The sequence below is a fragment of the Lentinus tigrinus genome (assembly GCF_003813185.1).
Source record: "Lentinus tigrinus ALCF2SS1-7 unplaced genomic scaffold L226scaffold_87, whole genome shotgun sequence".
Taxonomy (NCBI): domain Eukaryota; kingdom Fungi; phylum Basidiomycota; class Agaricomycetes; order Polyporales; family Polyporaceae; genus Lentinus; species Lentinus tigrinus.
In genome coordinates, this window is record NW_027137996.1 from 1 (window position 1) to 16,786 (window position 16,786).

General features: G+C 46.7%; 2 protein-coding genes across 2 annotated transcripts; one reads left to right on the forward strand and one right to left on the reverse strand.

The window, feature by feature from the left end:
- Nucleotides 1-165: 165 nt before the first annotated feature.
- L226DRAFT_604293 (uncharacterized protein) lies at nucleotides 166-1,260 on the reverse strand (the record flags this gene model as incomplete). Its single annotated transcript, XM_067685701.1, has 2 exons — nucleotides 166-976; nucleotides 1,034-1,260. The coding sequence occupies 2 exons, from the start codon at nucleotides 1,258-1,260 to the stop codon at nucleotides 166-168; spliced, it is 1,038 nt and encodes a 345-aa protein (XP_067528439.1).
- Nucleotides 1,261-3,758: 2,498 nt separating this feature from the next.
- Nucleotides 3,759-6,166, forward strand: L226DRAFT_527591 (uncharacterized protein; the record flags this gene model as incomplete). The annotated part of the gene is made up of 9 exons (XM_067679141.1): nucleotides 3,759-3,834; nucleotides 4,061-4,221; nucleotides 4,301-4,439; nucleotides 4,497-4,516; nucleotides 4,584-4,897; nucleotides 5,023-5,127; nucleotides 5,179-5,461; nucleotides 5,527-5,687; nucleotides 5,725-6,166. 9 exons carry the CDS (start codon nucleotides 3,759-3,761, stop codon nucleotides 6,164-6,166), a joined length of 1,701 nt encoding a protein of 566 aa, XP_067528440.1.
- Between the last annotated feature and the right edge of the window lie 10,620 nt (nucleotides 6,167-16,786).

Sequence of the window (16,786 nt, forward strand, 5' to 3'; positions counted from 1 at the left end):
CCCCTTGACAAACTTACTTAGCTCTTAATCATTAATACTTATTCTTACTTATTTCCTTACTTATTTGCTTATCAAACTTACTTGTTATCGGTCTTGTCACACTCCTTGATTCGGACTTCCGTTCGGACTTTTCAAGACTCAAGAAAAATTATTCAACGGAGTCCGCTATCGGACTCCGACTCTACGCCGCACTACTCCCCTCCCCATCGACCTCCATCTGCTCTCCACCCTGCTCATCTCCGCCCTGCTCCTCCCCGCTTGCCTGCTCCTCTCCGCCTCACCCGCCTCCTCCGCCTGCTCCGACTCCTCCGCCTGCTCCGCCTGCTCCGACTCCTCCGACTCCTCCGACTCCGACGGCTCGTACTCCTCCTCCGACCCACCCTCCGGGAAAGCGTCGAAGTACTGCCGCCAGGCCTCCACCCTGGAACTGGCCCAACCCGCCTGTCGGATCTCGCGGCGGAGCGGCGCAATCACCTCGCGCAGGAGCGTCACCTCCAGGACGGATCGGACCAACAGGTCCTTTCCGTCCAGTGCGCGGAGTTCCTCCTCCAGGGTCCGGGTCCGCTCCCGGAGCCGCCGCTCCTCGTGGTCGGTGGACGGCCCCTCGTCGGCCCGCTGCAACGGCTGCGGACCGGTCTTCTTCTTCTTGGGCGGCGGGGCCTCCGACTCCGGGGCGGGCCTCTTCTTCGTCGGCGGGGTTTCCGGCGCCGGGGCGGACTTCTCCTTCTCCTTCCCCTTTCCCTTCGATCGGGGTTTCAACGGCCCGGGCGCGTCATCATCATCGTCGTCGTCGTCGTCGTCGACGACGATGGGCTCAGCGCGGGGTTTCTTCTTGCCCTGTCGGGCCTCGAGCGGGGCTTCTCCGCCCTCGCACTTCTTCTGCCGCTGTTGGCAGGCGACACACGCCTTCGCGCAGTCGGAATCGGTGTACCACAAGCACGGGACGTTCCGCCCCGTGCACCCGTGGCAGGCCGCGCTGTAAACAAGTCAGTTTCCATCGGACCTCCGAACCCCGAACCCCGCTCCGACTTACGTGGCGGCCATCCGCGGCCTCTTCTTCTCCTCCTCCTTCTTGCGCCTCTTCTCCTCCTCCCTCTTGCGGGCCTTCTCCACCGCCTTCCGCGTCTCCTCCTCCAGCCTCCGCTTCTCCTCCGCCTCCAGCCTCCGCTTCTCCTCCGCCTCCTGCTCCCGCGCGATGCGGAGCTGCTCCGTCGCCCGTCGGATTTGCTCTTCGAGCGCGGCGGTGTCGTTCGGGGCCATGGGTGGTAGTGGTGGTGGTGGTGGTAGGTGGTGATGGTAGAGGACGAAGGAGTTCCTACAGACCTTCAACTCCGTCCGACTCTTTATATCCGACAAATTTCAAATCCTCAACTCCGTGATGGCAGGGTCAGAACCCCGACTTCCCCGTCGACTCACCTCCCCGCCTGTCACCCTGAAACACTTCCCAGTTAGTCCTCGAGGGCTCAGACCCAGTGGGGGGACACTGTCACATCCCGTGCCCAAGTCCGCCCTGCCACCTCTCCGACACAACCCCGACCCGACTACCCCTGAACTCCGCCCCCCTTTCCCGGCTAATACGTCACCACCCCTACTCCTTTCCCTCCTGCCTTATCCGGACTTCCGTCCGGACTCCGATTGCCTCCGACCCCCGCTCTGTCATCCGATCGTATTATGACATCAGTATTCGCTGCCCACACTTACTAGCCCAGTTCAGTTGCTTCCGCTCCGTCATCTCCGCAGTGTATCCGCCGCCTATACTTACTAGCCGTTTTATTTGCTTCCACTTCGTCATCTCCGCAGTCCGCCTCCTGTCCCTACTCTTGTCGGACTCCTATCGGACTTCCGTATATAAACCCTACCTTACAGTCGCATAGTTCTTCAGTTCTGATATCTCGTTTATCCACTCGACTACTCAGCACTCAATCTATCTGACTTCTCTGCCAACCTCCATCTGATCTCCGTCCGACCTTCCGACCGGACCTCCGACCTCCGACCTCTGACTTCTGTTCTCGTCTCTGTTCCTTACTCTCTGCTTGACTCTCTTATTAAGAGCCCCCTCAACTAAAAACTCCGGAGCCTCTTGTCGGACTTCCGCAAATTGAAGACATCGACGACTCTTCGGGCGTTGGTCAATAACTTCGCCAAAGTCTTCATTCCCGCGCACCTTCGGACTTCGGACTTCGGACTTCCCTTCGGAGTTCGTCTTGTGCGCACAGTCCTAACAGAAACTTTTGAATGGCATTCGGTACTGTCACTGTGTCGGAATTCGGGAACCACCAAAACATTGTAAAGTAGTCTACCTAGCGATTGGTGGTGGCCATTTCTCTGATTAAGGGCGGCCGACATTCTAGTTTGAATTCTATGGTGGCGGCCCAGCCAAAACCGGCTCAGCGTGACAGATTATGGTCACGTGACGGTAGTCGAGTCTGTGCTGGGCCTACCTTAGGTCCCGTACAATGACTTGAATATAACTTGATAGTCTCCGTTGAGACTAATAGCAGACCTATCGTAGGTCTCGTATGATGACTTGACTATGACTTGACAATGCGAAGTGGATCATTTGAGGATGCCTCACTTTGTGAATGTAGATGTATGTGTATGACTTAGAGAGCACTCAACTTCAGAGTGGGAAGAGATGGGGGGGAGAAAATCTTCCTCCTCATCCCTTGAGGGATGGGGATTTATATATTGTCTCTGTGGGAATTTCTACAAATATTGTCAAACATCATCTAAGTTATTGTGTCTGACTGGACAATAAAAAAGGGATAATAGGAACAGAATGATGAAGTATAGAACAATAGAGAAAGGACAATAGAGACAGAATAATAGAGCTTAGGATAATAACATGAAGACAATAAGAGGAATGGAATAATAAGGCTTAGACAATAAGGCAGTAGACAATAGAGGGAAGGGAATAATAAGGCTAAAACAATAAGACAGTAGACAATAGAGTGGAAAAATAAAGGAAATAGTACAATAGTGCTTGAGAAATTTCTCAGGGACAATGAGACTAGACAATAATACCAAAGGACAATAGTTGAATAGGGACAATATGAGTCTGAACAATAGTCCATAGGCAATAGGGGCATGCAAGTCCAAGTGTGACCAAGATACAGTGAGTATACTTTCAGGCATTTCAAGAATACATGCAGATGTGTTTGAGTGACAAGATAGTTCACAAAAAGGTTGTCGTTCACTAGCCCCTAGTCCTCAGCCTCATCATCCTCCTCATCATTGAGGAGGATTCCCAATAGCCAGTTTTTCTTGTTGTCCTCATACTGGGGTTGCATATTGATGACCATCTGGTGGTCACCAGTCTCAATGACTAAATCAGAGAGGTTGTCAGCCCAAATCTTCTGATTGTTGAAATTGTACAGTTTGCCATGCCCCCCCTACAGGTACACTTTCTGCTCAGATTCACCTGAGTGAAGGGTGTCACTCTCACTAAGAGCATCACTGCACAAAGTTGTGGTCGTACCTTCTGATAGAAGAGACATGGTCTCGTCGAAGGGGAGGATGGCGAATGCTGTGTCTGGCCGTGCAGGGCCATGATCGACAACGGGCTGACTGGGAGGAGAGTAGAAGAGATTTGAGATGATCGAAACTTCATCCGAGGTGACATCCTCATCAGAGGGTCCTTGCACATAGAGCTCGAAGCGTACGTTGGAGAAGTCAGAAGGGGGTGTAGGAGGTCAGGGAATAGTATACAAGTGGGCATTCCCAACTTCCTGGTTGCGTATGAGGACAGGTCGACCTCCATGCGTTATCATGTTCCAGATGTGAGGCTGGGTGTCCTCCTCATTCCCGAACGTCCACATGACACTGTGACTTGGTGTCAGTCATACTTCGTGTGCGACACTGGGTGCCCATCAAAGTGACACAGGTTTGAGATTGATGAGGGTGTGTTCCTTGGAGAGACTGCCCCTGTAGAGCCTTGGCCTGAGTCAATACAGGTGTAATTCAAAGGTGAGCTATGCCGTCTCTTCATCACATGCAACATTGCATGGGTAGTGCTTGAACAATCTGTACTTCTGTGCCTTCTTTGCATGCTGTGTTGCAGGGGCTACTCTGCCTAGCCAGAAGATGCTTGCAGACCAGATTCTGGATAATGAGGCATGGAAAGTTGAAGATTTAAGAAAGCAGGAGGTGAATGGAAGATATGCAACCAGGCAATGTGATGGGTGGAAGAATGTTGCAAGAGTAGCCTTGATTGCGTCTATGGTCAGTGTTGCTCATACAGCAAGTAAAGATAAACTCACATTACTTATCTTAATAGAAGCCTTATTGATTTCGTTCATAGCCTTGGTTACTTAATGTCACCAATATTATGGCCACAGTGAAGACTGCAACAAACCTCTTCAATATTGTCCTCAAGGAGCTACAATACTGTACAGAAAAGTTGTCCATAATTGTGGTAGCCTGGTGCACCAATGCAGCCGGTGAAGCCAAGGCCATGTGGGAGCTTCTTTGACAGCACTTTCCATGGATCTTTATAGTTGACTGTTGGGCACACCAGGTGTGTAATAGTACACTCTGGCTATTCAGTCACTGTAGACTAACTTCGGTGGACTTGGTCTGTGCAGATAAATCTACTTGTTGGTGACTACTTCAAGGTAAAACCAGCTTTGACCCAGTTCATGAATGCCGCAAGAGAGCTCATCAAGTGGTTCAATAATCACATGTGTGCGCTTGCATGGCTACAGGAGGAACAGGAGCACTGTTATACAAATGTACAGTCACTCCTCTACCCAGTTGCAACAAATTGGTTATCACACTATGTTGCATGTGCAAGACTTCTCAATCTCAAAACTGCAGTGCGCTGCCTCATAACATTAAGACTCGAGGACCTGGTGGCACCCACTCCTAAAGGTTGGAACATCCTCAAGATGGAGGTGAAGTGAGCACAAACACAGAATCTCTTGATATCTGCACTAGATCCTCTATTCTGAGATAACCTAAAGACATGCATGTGACTTGCTCCTCTGAGTCTTTTGTTCTTTGTCACTCACTTTTCTGGTTTAGCTTGCGGAACCACCTCCTTCCCTTTGTGATCACAACTGACATCACACAGTCTAACCATGTCCACCTTGACACCGCTGTGCTCACCCTTGCCATGCTCTTCCACATGTTTGCCATCTCCCCACACATTGACACTTTGACCTGCAAACTCATCTGAAGACATCTTGAGAAGCGCTGGTTGCAACTCGGTCCTGACTGTGAGGTCTTTCTCATCACGCTCGTACTGAACCCATACATCAGGGACCGGTGCTTCCGTCAAAATAATCCTGCAGTCTCAAAGGGTGAACTATCACTCATGTTCAAATGTGTCTTCACAAGGTTGATGGAACAAAAGCCCAACTCTGCACTGATCATAGCATTTAACAACTATCTTGCTGGCATTGGCCAATTCTTGAGCAGCTCCCTGCAGCTTGATCAGTGGTGGGACACTGCAATCAAAGAGGTAAGCAGCCAATCATGTACTGTGTCGACACAGTACTACATACTGACAGCTATATCACATCACAGCGCACAAACATCAATCTGGCTGTGCTCTGGGGGAGATTTGATGTCCGGGCCACCAATGGCGAAAACACACTTTTCACCTTCAGCACAAGGATTGCTAGTATCATCCCCAACACCGCAGCAACCGAGCACGAGTTCAGCAAGATGGACATGATGCATATGAAGTACTGAAGCTGTCTGCTTGCAGACCGTGTCTGCAAGATGGTCCTTGTCAAAGACAACATCAGTCGTACTCACCCTTGCCCTGCACACAGTGCACAACATTAATCACACGCTCAATGAGGATGACCCAGAGGATGATTATTGGCCTGAGAATGCCAAGTCAGGAATGTCAGATCTTGAGGCATCTGCAGCGCTCAACGGGAGCAATTTGAGTGTGGGCCGCCACTCAGCACACTTCTTCTCCTTGATGGTCGCTTGTGCTGTTAGTGCTGCAACGTGTGATGCAGTGGACACCCATGGTGATGATGTGCTCATCACTCCAACCTATGTTCAAGAGGGACTCACCTTGTGCAATCTTTTTGACTACTCATCCCCTACCTTCATGCAGATCATGGACTTGTTATGTGCAACTGGACAGCATGCTATTGATGCCGAAGTCATCTGTCATGAGCAGCAATCTCCGAGTCTGAGTTGTTTCTAGCCTAGGCATGAACTGTACATAACTTATCTTGTATATACTGCACATACACTTCAGTCTTCCCCATCCCTTCCAGGCTCTCCATGCTGGTGTCAGCACCATATGATATCCCATAAGACAAGGTCTCAGGTGGATCAGCCAGCTTTTGGAGGTGGAGCAGCTCCAACGAGTCATGCATTGACTCAACTCTGACCCCAGTCTGACCTTGCCTGACCCTGTCAGACTGCCACCTCTGGACATTCCTGGGCATTGGCACTAATTGAAGCACCAAAACACGCTCAAATACAAGCAATACATCTTGTTTCAACAGCAGCTCAATAGACTGCTAAGAAACATAAGTAGTGACACTTATTATAGATTCATAAGGACTCTAGTCCATTATAAAGGTCTCACCTTAAACAATGAGAATAGGATATATTGCAGTTATAATCAATGGATGACACTAGCCCCAAGGCCGCATGCAGCAAGTAATATGAGCAAGTAATAATGACAGATGCAATGAGTAACATGCTCGGCAAGTAGCTTGTACTACTAGACCACTAGAATTGACATGGAAATGGCTGTACTGATGATAGTCTTGTACTGATACTTACATATAAGGGCAAACTTGTTTATTGTGTATCTTTGTCAGTTCTTATCTGTTTGAGATGCTTTTGGTGCCAACTGAGAGCTTAAAAGAGGCTCTATTGAAAGCCCTATTTTAGCCTTAAGCCTTATATGTATTGTGTGCAGTGAACATATCTGATGCATATCTTTCTTGATTTTTATGCTATTATTGTGCCACCATACTATGGTGGTCAGTCCAGCGCAACTAACTGCATGAACTTACTCTCTTTATGCTTCTATAACCAACCATATACCACTCCCACTTTCTTGTGCTTTTACTCCACTCATGTCCACTTCACTTCACCAGTTACATCACTATATTTCACCATACAGATTCAAGGCTAGCAGTATATAAGGACTCCTCTTGTCAAGGAACATCAGGAAAAGTGCTAGGTTCAAATAGAGTAGATGAATCTTTGACTATTAGCATACACTTTGACCTTAGACAATTGTTTAGATAATTGCTTTCCTATGGTCTTTTGTCTGTTCATGAGCTTCTGCTGTTACCTATACTATTCAAGTTGAGATGTACTGATACCTATTCTTAGAGTACAATCAATGCATCTCCTCTTGCCCTCATTTCTGATCTCATTTGGCATCTGATCCTCACTGCCCATGATACACTCAGACTCTTCCTAAAACCTGATCATTGACAAAGCCCCCAGTATCTTAGGCCCCCACACCTCAGCCACACCTGCACCTCATTGCTCTCTCTTTATCTCTTATCTTTCAATCTGCCAACACCTCTTGTAGTACCAGTTCTCTAGTTCTGACCTCTTCTATTTCTAGTACTTGTCCTCTTATTTTATAGTAGACCCTTGATGTTGCTGTTGCCACAACACTTCCACTTCTAGTCCTTGTCAGACTAGTGTCCATGCCAGGGTATATTATCAGTGCAGTATACTACTGTTAGGACTGTACTGTGTTACTTATGTAGATAACTGAAGTAATAACAAAGTCCGGTAAACGGATAAGTAGTGTGACTAGTGAGGACTTCAGCAAAGCTATTAGCAATGCCCTGAGGCAACATCATTGTCCTCTATTTTGAGAACCAGATCTGGAGTCCGGAGTAGAGTCTGGGTTCGGGCTTTAAGCTAGTACAGGCTCTAAGGGAGAAGGTGACTGAAGGACTTCACGTCCAAGTGCAAAGTTGAGGTCTGAGGGCAGATGACTGGAGGTCTGGCTGGAGAGCAGAGGTCCAAAGAGTAAAGGATAAGAACATTGGATCAACAAGATATTTGAACTGAAGTTACATGCCTGCTGTGCTGGGACTTTTATACTAAAAGTCCTGAGCTTCAGAATACTAGTGGGAACACATGACCAATATATAGTAAGTAATAACATAAGTAAGAAAAGGCATAAGGGGTCCAAGCAGAGGGGTCTGGACAGGGGAGTCCGGAGCCAAGAGAAGAAACTCGCAGAAGGTTCTGTAATAAGAACCTGCTAGAGGCTACTAGTAAGTCCGAGGTCCAGATGTTCAGAGATGTGAGTCTGGAGTCCAGAGTTCAGCACGATCATAACAGTCACACCTATTCAGCTACTCTTCCCTCAATCAGCCCATCATCAATTATTGCTCTGCTTGACCAAATACAGCATTTAGTATTGATTTTCTAAATAAGACTATCCTAGTGGGCAAAACCCTACAAGTATTCATGATTACATTCATGATAATGTCAATGAATTAGTACATCTGTGGGTATATGAGTATCTGTTTTCCATGAGTTTTTTGAGTATATGAATATGACTGATATGTACAATAGGTAACCTATGGCTGTAACATAAGGGTGTCCTATATATATATTATTGGCTGGAGCAATAGGTACCCCTGGGTTATTCATAGGTAATCTGCAGGCTGTATAAACCCATAAATATTATACCCACAGATATAGATAATCCATGGAAACATATTCAAAGGATGTGAGTATGACCTTCAAATTTTCATAATCCATGAGTAAGGATAATGGGTACATTTGCAGATAACTTGTGAAGGTCCCTAGACTATCCCCTTTTCTCTCACAAGGTACAACAGCAACTCTGTATAGTGACACTTTTAGTGAGGGTGACTCTGAGCAAGAAGTGTACTACTTATTGCAGGGGCATAGCCAGTCATACAATTTTGCCAATCAGAAGAGTTGGATTAATGACCCTGATTGAGTTACCAAGACTGGTGACCATCAGATGATCATTGAAATGGCCTCAGTACAAGTACAGATGAGGATTGGCAGTTGAAAATCCTTCATTAACAAAAAATGATGGTAAAGCTAAGGATCAAGAATCCATGATCAACAACCATTTTGCAAACTAGTTTGTCACTTGAAGGCATCTAAAAGTGCACTTGCTCTATCTTGGTCATTCTTAATTTTACATGCTCATATTGTCTTGAGTTATTATTTAGAGTCATTTTGTCTTTATTCAGCTATTTTTTTTCAAAATTATTGTCCAGTTCTATTATTCTTGGAAAATTCTCAAGCATTATTGTACTATTTTCTTTACTTTTTCACTCTATAGTCTGCTTTTATTATTATTCAAGGCTTATCATTCTTTTGCTTGATTGTCTTCCTGTTATTGTTCTATGCTCATTATTTGTTTTTATTGTAGATTCTCTATCATTTAGCCAGACACTATAGCATGAATAATGTTTGACAATTGATGCACATGGAAGTTCATTGTATAACATCCTTCACCTGAGGCTATTAGATCTGAGCAAAATCAGATGTCATCTCAGTTATTTGGAGTAGTGTTAGGGAGTATCCTAAGAGAGATGACTAGATAATATTTGATGATAGTCCCCATTGACACTAATAGAAGACCTATCATAGGTCTTGTATAACAGCTTGAATATGACTTGTTTATGCAAAGTGGGTCACTTGAGGATGCCTCACTTCATGTACATAGATGTATGTATGTATGACTTGATAAATGATGAAGGATCAAGACAATAGACTGCTATCTGAGCAGTATTAATAGAACTTGCCTTAGAGAGCACTCAACTTCAGAGTGGAAAGAGTTAAGGGGAGAAAAGGTCTTCTCAACACTCAACTTGGGGGTGGGAAGGGGGAGGGAAGTCTTTTCCTCCATCCCTTACAAGATGGGGGTTTATCTATGTCTTTGTGGGAATTTCTACAAATATTGTCAAGCATAATTTAAGCTATTGTGTCTGACTGAACAATAGAGAATGGATAATAGGAACAGAATAATAAAGCATAGGAGAATAATATAAAAGACAATAGGTGGAAGGGAATAATAAGTCTCTGACAATAAGACTGTAGACTGTAGAGTGGAAAAATGAAAAAATAGTACAATAGTGCTCAAGAAATTTCTCAAGAACAATGGAACTAGACAATAATACTGAAGGACAATAGTTGAGTATATGAGTCTCAATAATAGTTCATGAATAATAGGGCCATGTAACTCCAAGTGTGACCAAGATACAGTGAGTATACTTTCAGCTATCCAAGAATACATGCAGATGTGTTTGATTGACAAGATAGTTTGCAAAGAGGTTGTTGTTTACTGGCTTCTAGTCCTCAGCCTCATCATCCTCCTCATTATCAAGGAGGATTTCCAATAGCTAATCTTCCACTTTGTTCTTATACTGAGGTTGCATTCTGATGATCATCTGGTGGTCACCAGTCTTAATAACTAATTTGGAGAGGTTGTCAGCCCAATGTTTCTGATTATTAAGATCATATGGCTAGCTGTGCCCCCACAACCACTACACTTCTTGCTTGAATTCACCTAAGCTAAGAGTGTCACTCTCATGAGAGCATCACTGCACAGAGTTGTAGTTGTACCTTCTGGTAGATGAGGCATTGTCTCATCAAGGGAGAGCATGTAGAATGCTGTGTTTAATTATGCAAGATCATGATCAATAATGGACTGATTAGGGGTAAAGTAATAAAATGGCAAAAACTTCATCCAAGGTGACATCTTCATTGGAGGGTCCTTGCACGTGAAGCTCAAAACAAACATTGAATAAGTTAGAAGTGAATGTGGAAGACTGGAGAACAGTAGAAAAGTGGGCATCCCCAGATTTCTAGTGACATATAAGGACAGGAAGATCTCCATTTGTTGTTACATTGCAGATGTGAGGTTGGATGTGATCCTCATGCCTGAACACCCACATTACACTGTAACTTGATATTAGTCATACTTCATGTACAACACAACATTTGTAGAAATTCTAACGGTGACAATAGATAAACCCATATTCCTCAAGGGATAAGAGAAAGACCAGAATATATTTGAGCCAAATTGGCTTGTATTTTTTTTTCTTAAACTGTCTTCAGCTCATCATAAAAAAAGTTGAATGGCATTATCTATAATTTATACCTTTAATTTGATGAGATGACCAATATTATGTGCACTTTCTGCCAGATTCTGCCAGATTCTGGCGGATGATGGGAGATATGATTAGCCCAATTGATAAGATAAGACCAGTAAGAAACACATAGTAGTCTCAGTAAGAAGTCTGTATGCTGTCAGCCATATACCACCCTTTGCCCATCCCTCTAAGTCCACAGAGGCTTCACCTATTCTTCTATGCCTGAACTGGTTCCTCTACTAGCTCACGTTGGCAGCTAGTGGTCTGAAAAGCATATTCCTCTATCTGTGTCTATGGAAGTTGTAGAAACTGTGCAACCACTTGAGTGGTTATTCTTCTAGCTGGACCACTTCAGGCAATCCCTAAAGTTGTTGCACCTTGCACCTTTCCACTAAAGTGGTTATGTCTCTGTATTTCAAACCACTTAAGTGGTTGCTTATTTTTCAGATGATCTCATTTTCGCTTAAGTGGTTCTACTTTCTAGAGCTTCCTACGCTGAAGGCTCATTTCTTAGTTACTTATTGTTTCATTTACTTATACTTGTTAATTTATTTGCTCTCCTCTTATTACCATTCAAGATCAGATTATTACCATTCAGACTCAGATTATTATTAGCTACAATTGGTCAAGTGGTCCAGCATTCAAATGAGATGGTTCATGCTGATGCAACAGACAACAAATAAAGTGATTTTTCAAAAAGCTAAAGTGGTTCTTTGTAACACTTAAGCAGTTCAAGCACTCCAATGAAGTGAGCAGCTTGTGGTGACCAGCTGTGATGACATCATATATTGCTTGAAAGAAGAAATTAACTGAATGCATGAACCACTAAAGCATACAGTGTGTCCCTGCAGAAGGACAACCATGGAGAGGCAAAGGGAGCAAGTGTCTCTAATAGTTATCAGGGATAAGATGCACATAAGAAACTTTGTTACTTGTGATTGATGCCTGCTTCCACCAGATCCTGGCTGATTCCACCAGAAGGTTCACCATGGTTTGGGCAATCAGATATTCTCAAAGCTGGAAATATATTCCACTTAGGATAAATTTGGCTCACAAAATTCTTTACTAAAGCCTCCAAATAGCATAGAATATGGTTTTTTTCTGTTTTCTAATAGTGTGAGGGTCTACAATTTTTAATCTACTTTTTGATTTAACTCTACTTGTTAGTGTTGTAAAGTCCTATCTCTTTTGAGTGTTGAGGAGAAGGACAGGGCTTAGGACCTAGGACAAGACACATGAAAGTTGAAAGAACAGGGTGTCCTCATGTGTCCTCCTGGTATTGGCCTATTTATGAGGACAGGACTGGTTGTAGGACTGGTCCTGACTGGTTCTACCATGCATGAAGCATAAATGTTTGTAATTGTCTGTCAATATGCTTTAGATCCTATCATAATTTCAAGCTTACACATTGTTGAAGGTCATATAATGCTGAATAGCAATAGTTGATGGCAGATATTAGGCAAATCAACATGTAGCGAATCAACATGTACTTTATTTTATAGCCACACAATAAGGACCAGTCCTAATGTGTCCTTTTAAAATCTCAAACTATAAAAACTGATGATATGTCTGCTTGTTTCAAATTTGCAATTGTAGTCCATTTCATCAGAAAAATATGCCTAGGCCTAAGTTGGTCTAGAGCACCCTAAAGTACTTTAGCCCTATGAGAGTGTAGCTCAGGCCCAAGTGTTTTGAGCACACCAGCTCTCAGCTTTGCCTAGGAGCTGATCCATCAAAGGAGACAAGTGGGCCTGCTATAAGCATACAGTTGAGCTGCAAGCATAAATCTAGTTATTTTATAACAATTTGCATTATTATTGAAATTGCGTTCCATCAACCACTCTCTCCATCCTGGCAAATCATAGTACTTAGCTTAAACAGTTATTGTGCTTCTATCATCTCTTAGCTGCTGTCTCAATAGCTTAACATCAGACACTATAAAGGTATTCAGCATCAGTGCTAGTGAGCAGCATAATGAGTTGTAAGTTGAGGGTACAACAAGATAATGGCAATGGAAATGTGAGCACATTACCTGGTTGTTTGTATTTCCTTTTCAGCTGTGCTCTTCATGTAAACAGTGTTGGAAATTTGACCCATGGTTCCAGCCAGATGCATCAGGATGCAATCTAGATGGGCTAAGGGCACACCAGCATCCAGATTCCCATAGGCCTATCAGAAACTACCTGAAGATAATTAGAGCCTTGAGTTGAGTATGCAGTGTTCAAGGTCTGACAGCAAACATCAATTGAATATTGACACTCCACCAGGTCAGATATTGACCCAAATACATCAATGATCAGGATGAAATTGCATCTCAATGTTTGAGCAAATTTCCAACAAAAGGTTCAACAGGCTCAACCCAGATCCACCTGGATCTGAGCTGCGTGGTGAGCTGGACCCACAGAACCATATCTGCAAACTGCAGATCAATCTGCAAAGTGAGCTGCACCTGCAGTGGATTGCAGTTTACTGCAGGTTTACAGCTCTAAAACTATGGTTAAATCTCACAAATATATATATTGAGGCCTGCAGCCTTAAAGGTACAAGTCCAAGTACATTTCCTTCAAAAAAATCCACATCTCATGTGCCTGCAGCTCAAAGACAAGCTGCAGATGAGAACCACAACTGTCAAGAAAATCCTCCCCCCTGACCTCAGTCCATGCTTGCATTTTTCCTCACCATGCCCGTATTATCGAGCGCGCTCTTCTTTCACCAGGGGGAGCTGTGCTTTGAGGCCACGGTCAACGAGCACAACGTGGGCTATCTGTGCAGCCACACTGTGTCTCAGGCAAAGAACGCGCTCTCTGCGTCTTCGACGTGCGAGGAGGACGAGTCTCTCTGGCACCAGCGCTGCTCGCACGTCAATCTCGACGATCTGCGCGCGGTGATCAAGAAAGGGCTCGTCATCGGCCTGACTCTGCGCTCAAAGCGAAAGCCAGACCCCATCTGCGAGCCATGCCTCGCTGGCAAGCTCAACCGTCACTCCATCCCTTGTTTTGCCTCCCAGAAATTCGTCCCCGTCGCCCTGGTCCACACAGACCTCAAGGGACGTCTCCCGGTCGCAACCCCTGAAGGCTATGTCTACTGGATGATGTTTGTCTGCGATGCGACGCGTTTCTGGGTGGTCGCATACCTGAAGCGCAAGAGCGACGCATTTGCAGCGTTCAAAGTGTACAAGGCGTATGCTGAGAACTGCCTGGGTCTCAAGATCAAGGCTACGTGCGACGACAAGGGCGGGGAGTACATGGGCAAGGAGTACGCTGACTTCTGCATTGAACACGGCATCCACCGTCAGAACACGGAGCCAGACGAGCCACACCAGAATGGCATCACAAAACGCGCAAATCGCATGATCTCCGAAGGCTCCACTGCTCTCCTTGCGCAGTCGAAGCTGCCTCCTTCGTTCTGGGGCCATGCTGTTGCCACCTTCGTCCACACATGCAACCGCATGCCCACCTCTGCGCTCAATGGCAGCATCCCCTACACTGCATGGAAGGGCAATGGTCGGAAGCCAGATGTGTCGTACTTCCGCACATTTGGCTGCCTGGCGTACGTGCTTGTGCGGAAGAAGGACCGGAAGGCGCTTGAACCGCACTCGTGCAAGTGCATCTTTGTTGGCTATCCGGAGGGCACCAAGGCCTGGTAGTTCTGGGATCCTGCTGCGAAGAAATTCATCATTTCGTCGCATGCGGTCTTTGACGAATGCTGCTTCCCTGGCAACTCGCCGTTCATCAACATGTTTGGCCTGCCGCTCGACGTCCACATCCCTGGTGACCCTGACGCTGCGCACAAGGCCCCGGAGGACGTCCCGGACGTGCCAGAGCTGCCTGATCAGGGGGGAGACAACTCGGATGATCCGCCACCTCCACCACCTGTCGTCCCACCGCCAGGTGACGATGCACCATGCGAACGCTCCCCTGCAGCATCAGATCGCGCTCTGATCCCTCCTGCACCTGCTGCAGCTGTCTCACAGCCTCCTGCACCGCCTGCAACTGCCCAGGCTCCTCCGCGCTCAGCTGCGCATCCGCCTGTTCACCAGCAAGCAGACGGACATGGCGGCTTCAGGCCGTACCCTGCGCTCGCTCGCAAGCACCTCCCTGCCTCTACGCATTTCCAGGGTTCGCTCAATGACCAGGAGCTCGAACGCTGAAATCTCATGCCTCAACGGCTCAGGATTGCCACTCCGTCCCCTGCCTCCACGCCAGAGCCCTCCAAGCGCGGTGACACACCACAGCGCAACGGGCATCGAGGATGTCTTACTGCGGCCAGCGGTACGACTACTTGACCTACGACCAGGCTCTGGACCACACTTTCGAGTGTGTGGCCGAGCATATGTTCAAGGCGAACCAGGAGCACTTTGGTGAGCCTTGCTCAAGGCTGCACAGGACGAGAGTCCCTGGTCGAGAATGGCACCTTTGAGCTTGTTCAGCTGCCTCCCGGACGCAAGGCCATCGGTTCTTGATGGGTCTTCCATGTCAAGCGCAATGCTGACGGCTCAATTGAGCGGTACAAGGGTCGTCTTGTCGCCAAGGGCTACTCCCAACGCCCTGGGTTTGACTACAACGAGACCTTCGCTCCGACACCCAAGTGGGCCTCCATTCGTGCGATCCTCGCTCTGGCTGCACTCGAGGACCTCGAGCTCAAGTCTGTGGACATCTCCTCTGCTTACCTGGAAGGCGAGCTCAAGGAAGAGGTCTACATGAAGCAGCCCGAGGGTTTTGAGGAGAAATCCCCCAAGTGGGTGTGGCGTCTGCACAAGTCGCTCTACGGCCTCAAGCAGGCCGCTGCTGGCACGAGAAGCTGCACGAAGTCCTCACCGAGCTAGGCTTTGAGCGACTCACCTGCGAGCACAGTGTCTGGGTCTACCTTCGAGATGGTGTGCGTGTCATCGTCCCTGTCTTTGTCGACGATATTGTTGGCTGCAGTGCGCCTCAGAGCGATCACAATGGCCCATGTCGAGCTCTGTGAAGTCTTTATATATTGACAAAAGCGAATCTACACACCTATGTCGAGCTCTGTGAAGTCTAAGGACTCAAGAGCTCGACACAGCGCCGTCTGTACAGTGCGCGTTACGTAAGCTATGCAACTGTACAGTAGACCAGGCCACAGCGCTCAGAGAGCGCTCAAAGAATCAACAAAGCGAAAAAGCAAAATTGCTGTGTCAGTAGAAGTCGGGTGTTGAATCCCGGGACTGCACAAATATTAAATGGGGGTAGAAGCGCTGATAACTCGGAGGGGAAAGTAGCGAGCAACTAACCGTAAAGAGAGGTGTAAGTATGCAATGTGGTCAGCGAGCAACAACTAAAGTAAAGAGAGGTGTAAGTATGCAATGTGGTCATCACAGGGAATAAATCGCGACTTGAACGGGTCACAGGAACTCGAGTAATCACTCAGAGTTCAACACTCCCCCCTGACCAGTCAAGTCCCCAGCCCAAGCATCTTGACCATCTCCAGCACTTTGGGCTTAGCCAGCAACTTTGTGAGAATGTCTGCTGGCATGTCCGACGTGCGGAGATGCTCAGTCTCAATGCGGCCCTTGGCTACTTCATCCCGGAGCCAGTAGAAGCACAGATCTCGCGAGATGCTTCATATGGCCGTGGTGCTCAGGATGTTTTGCAACAGAGAGCGCAGACAGATTGTCGATCCTAAGCCTCGAGGCAGAGGAGATGTCAAAGTGAACTCCGTGAGCAGGT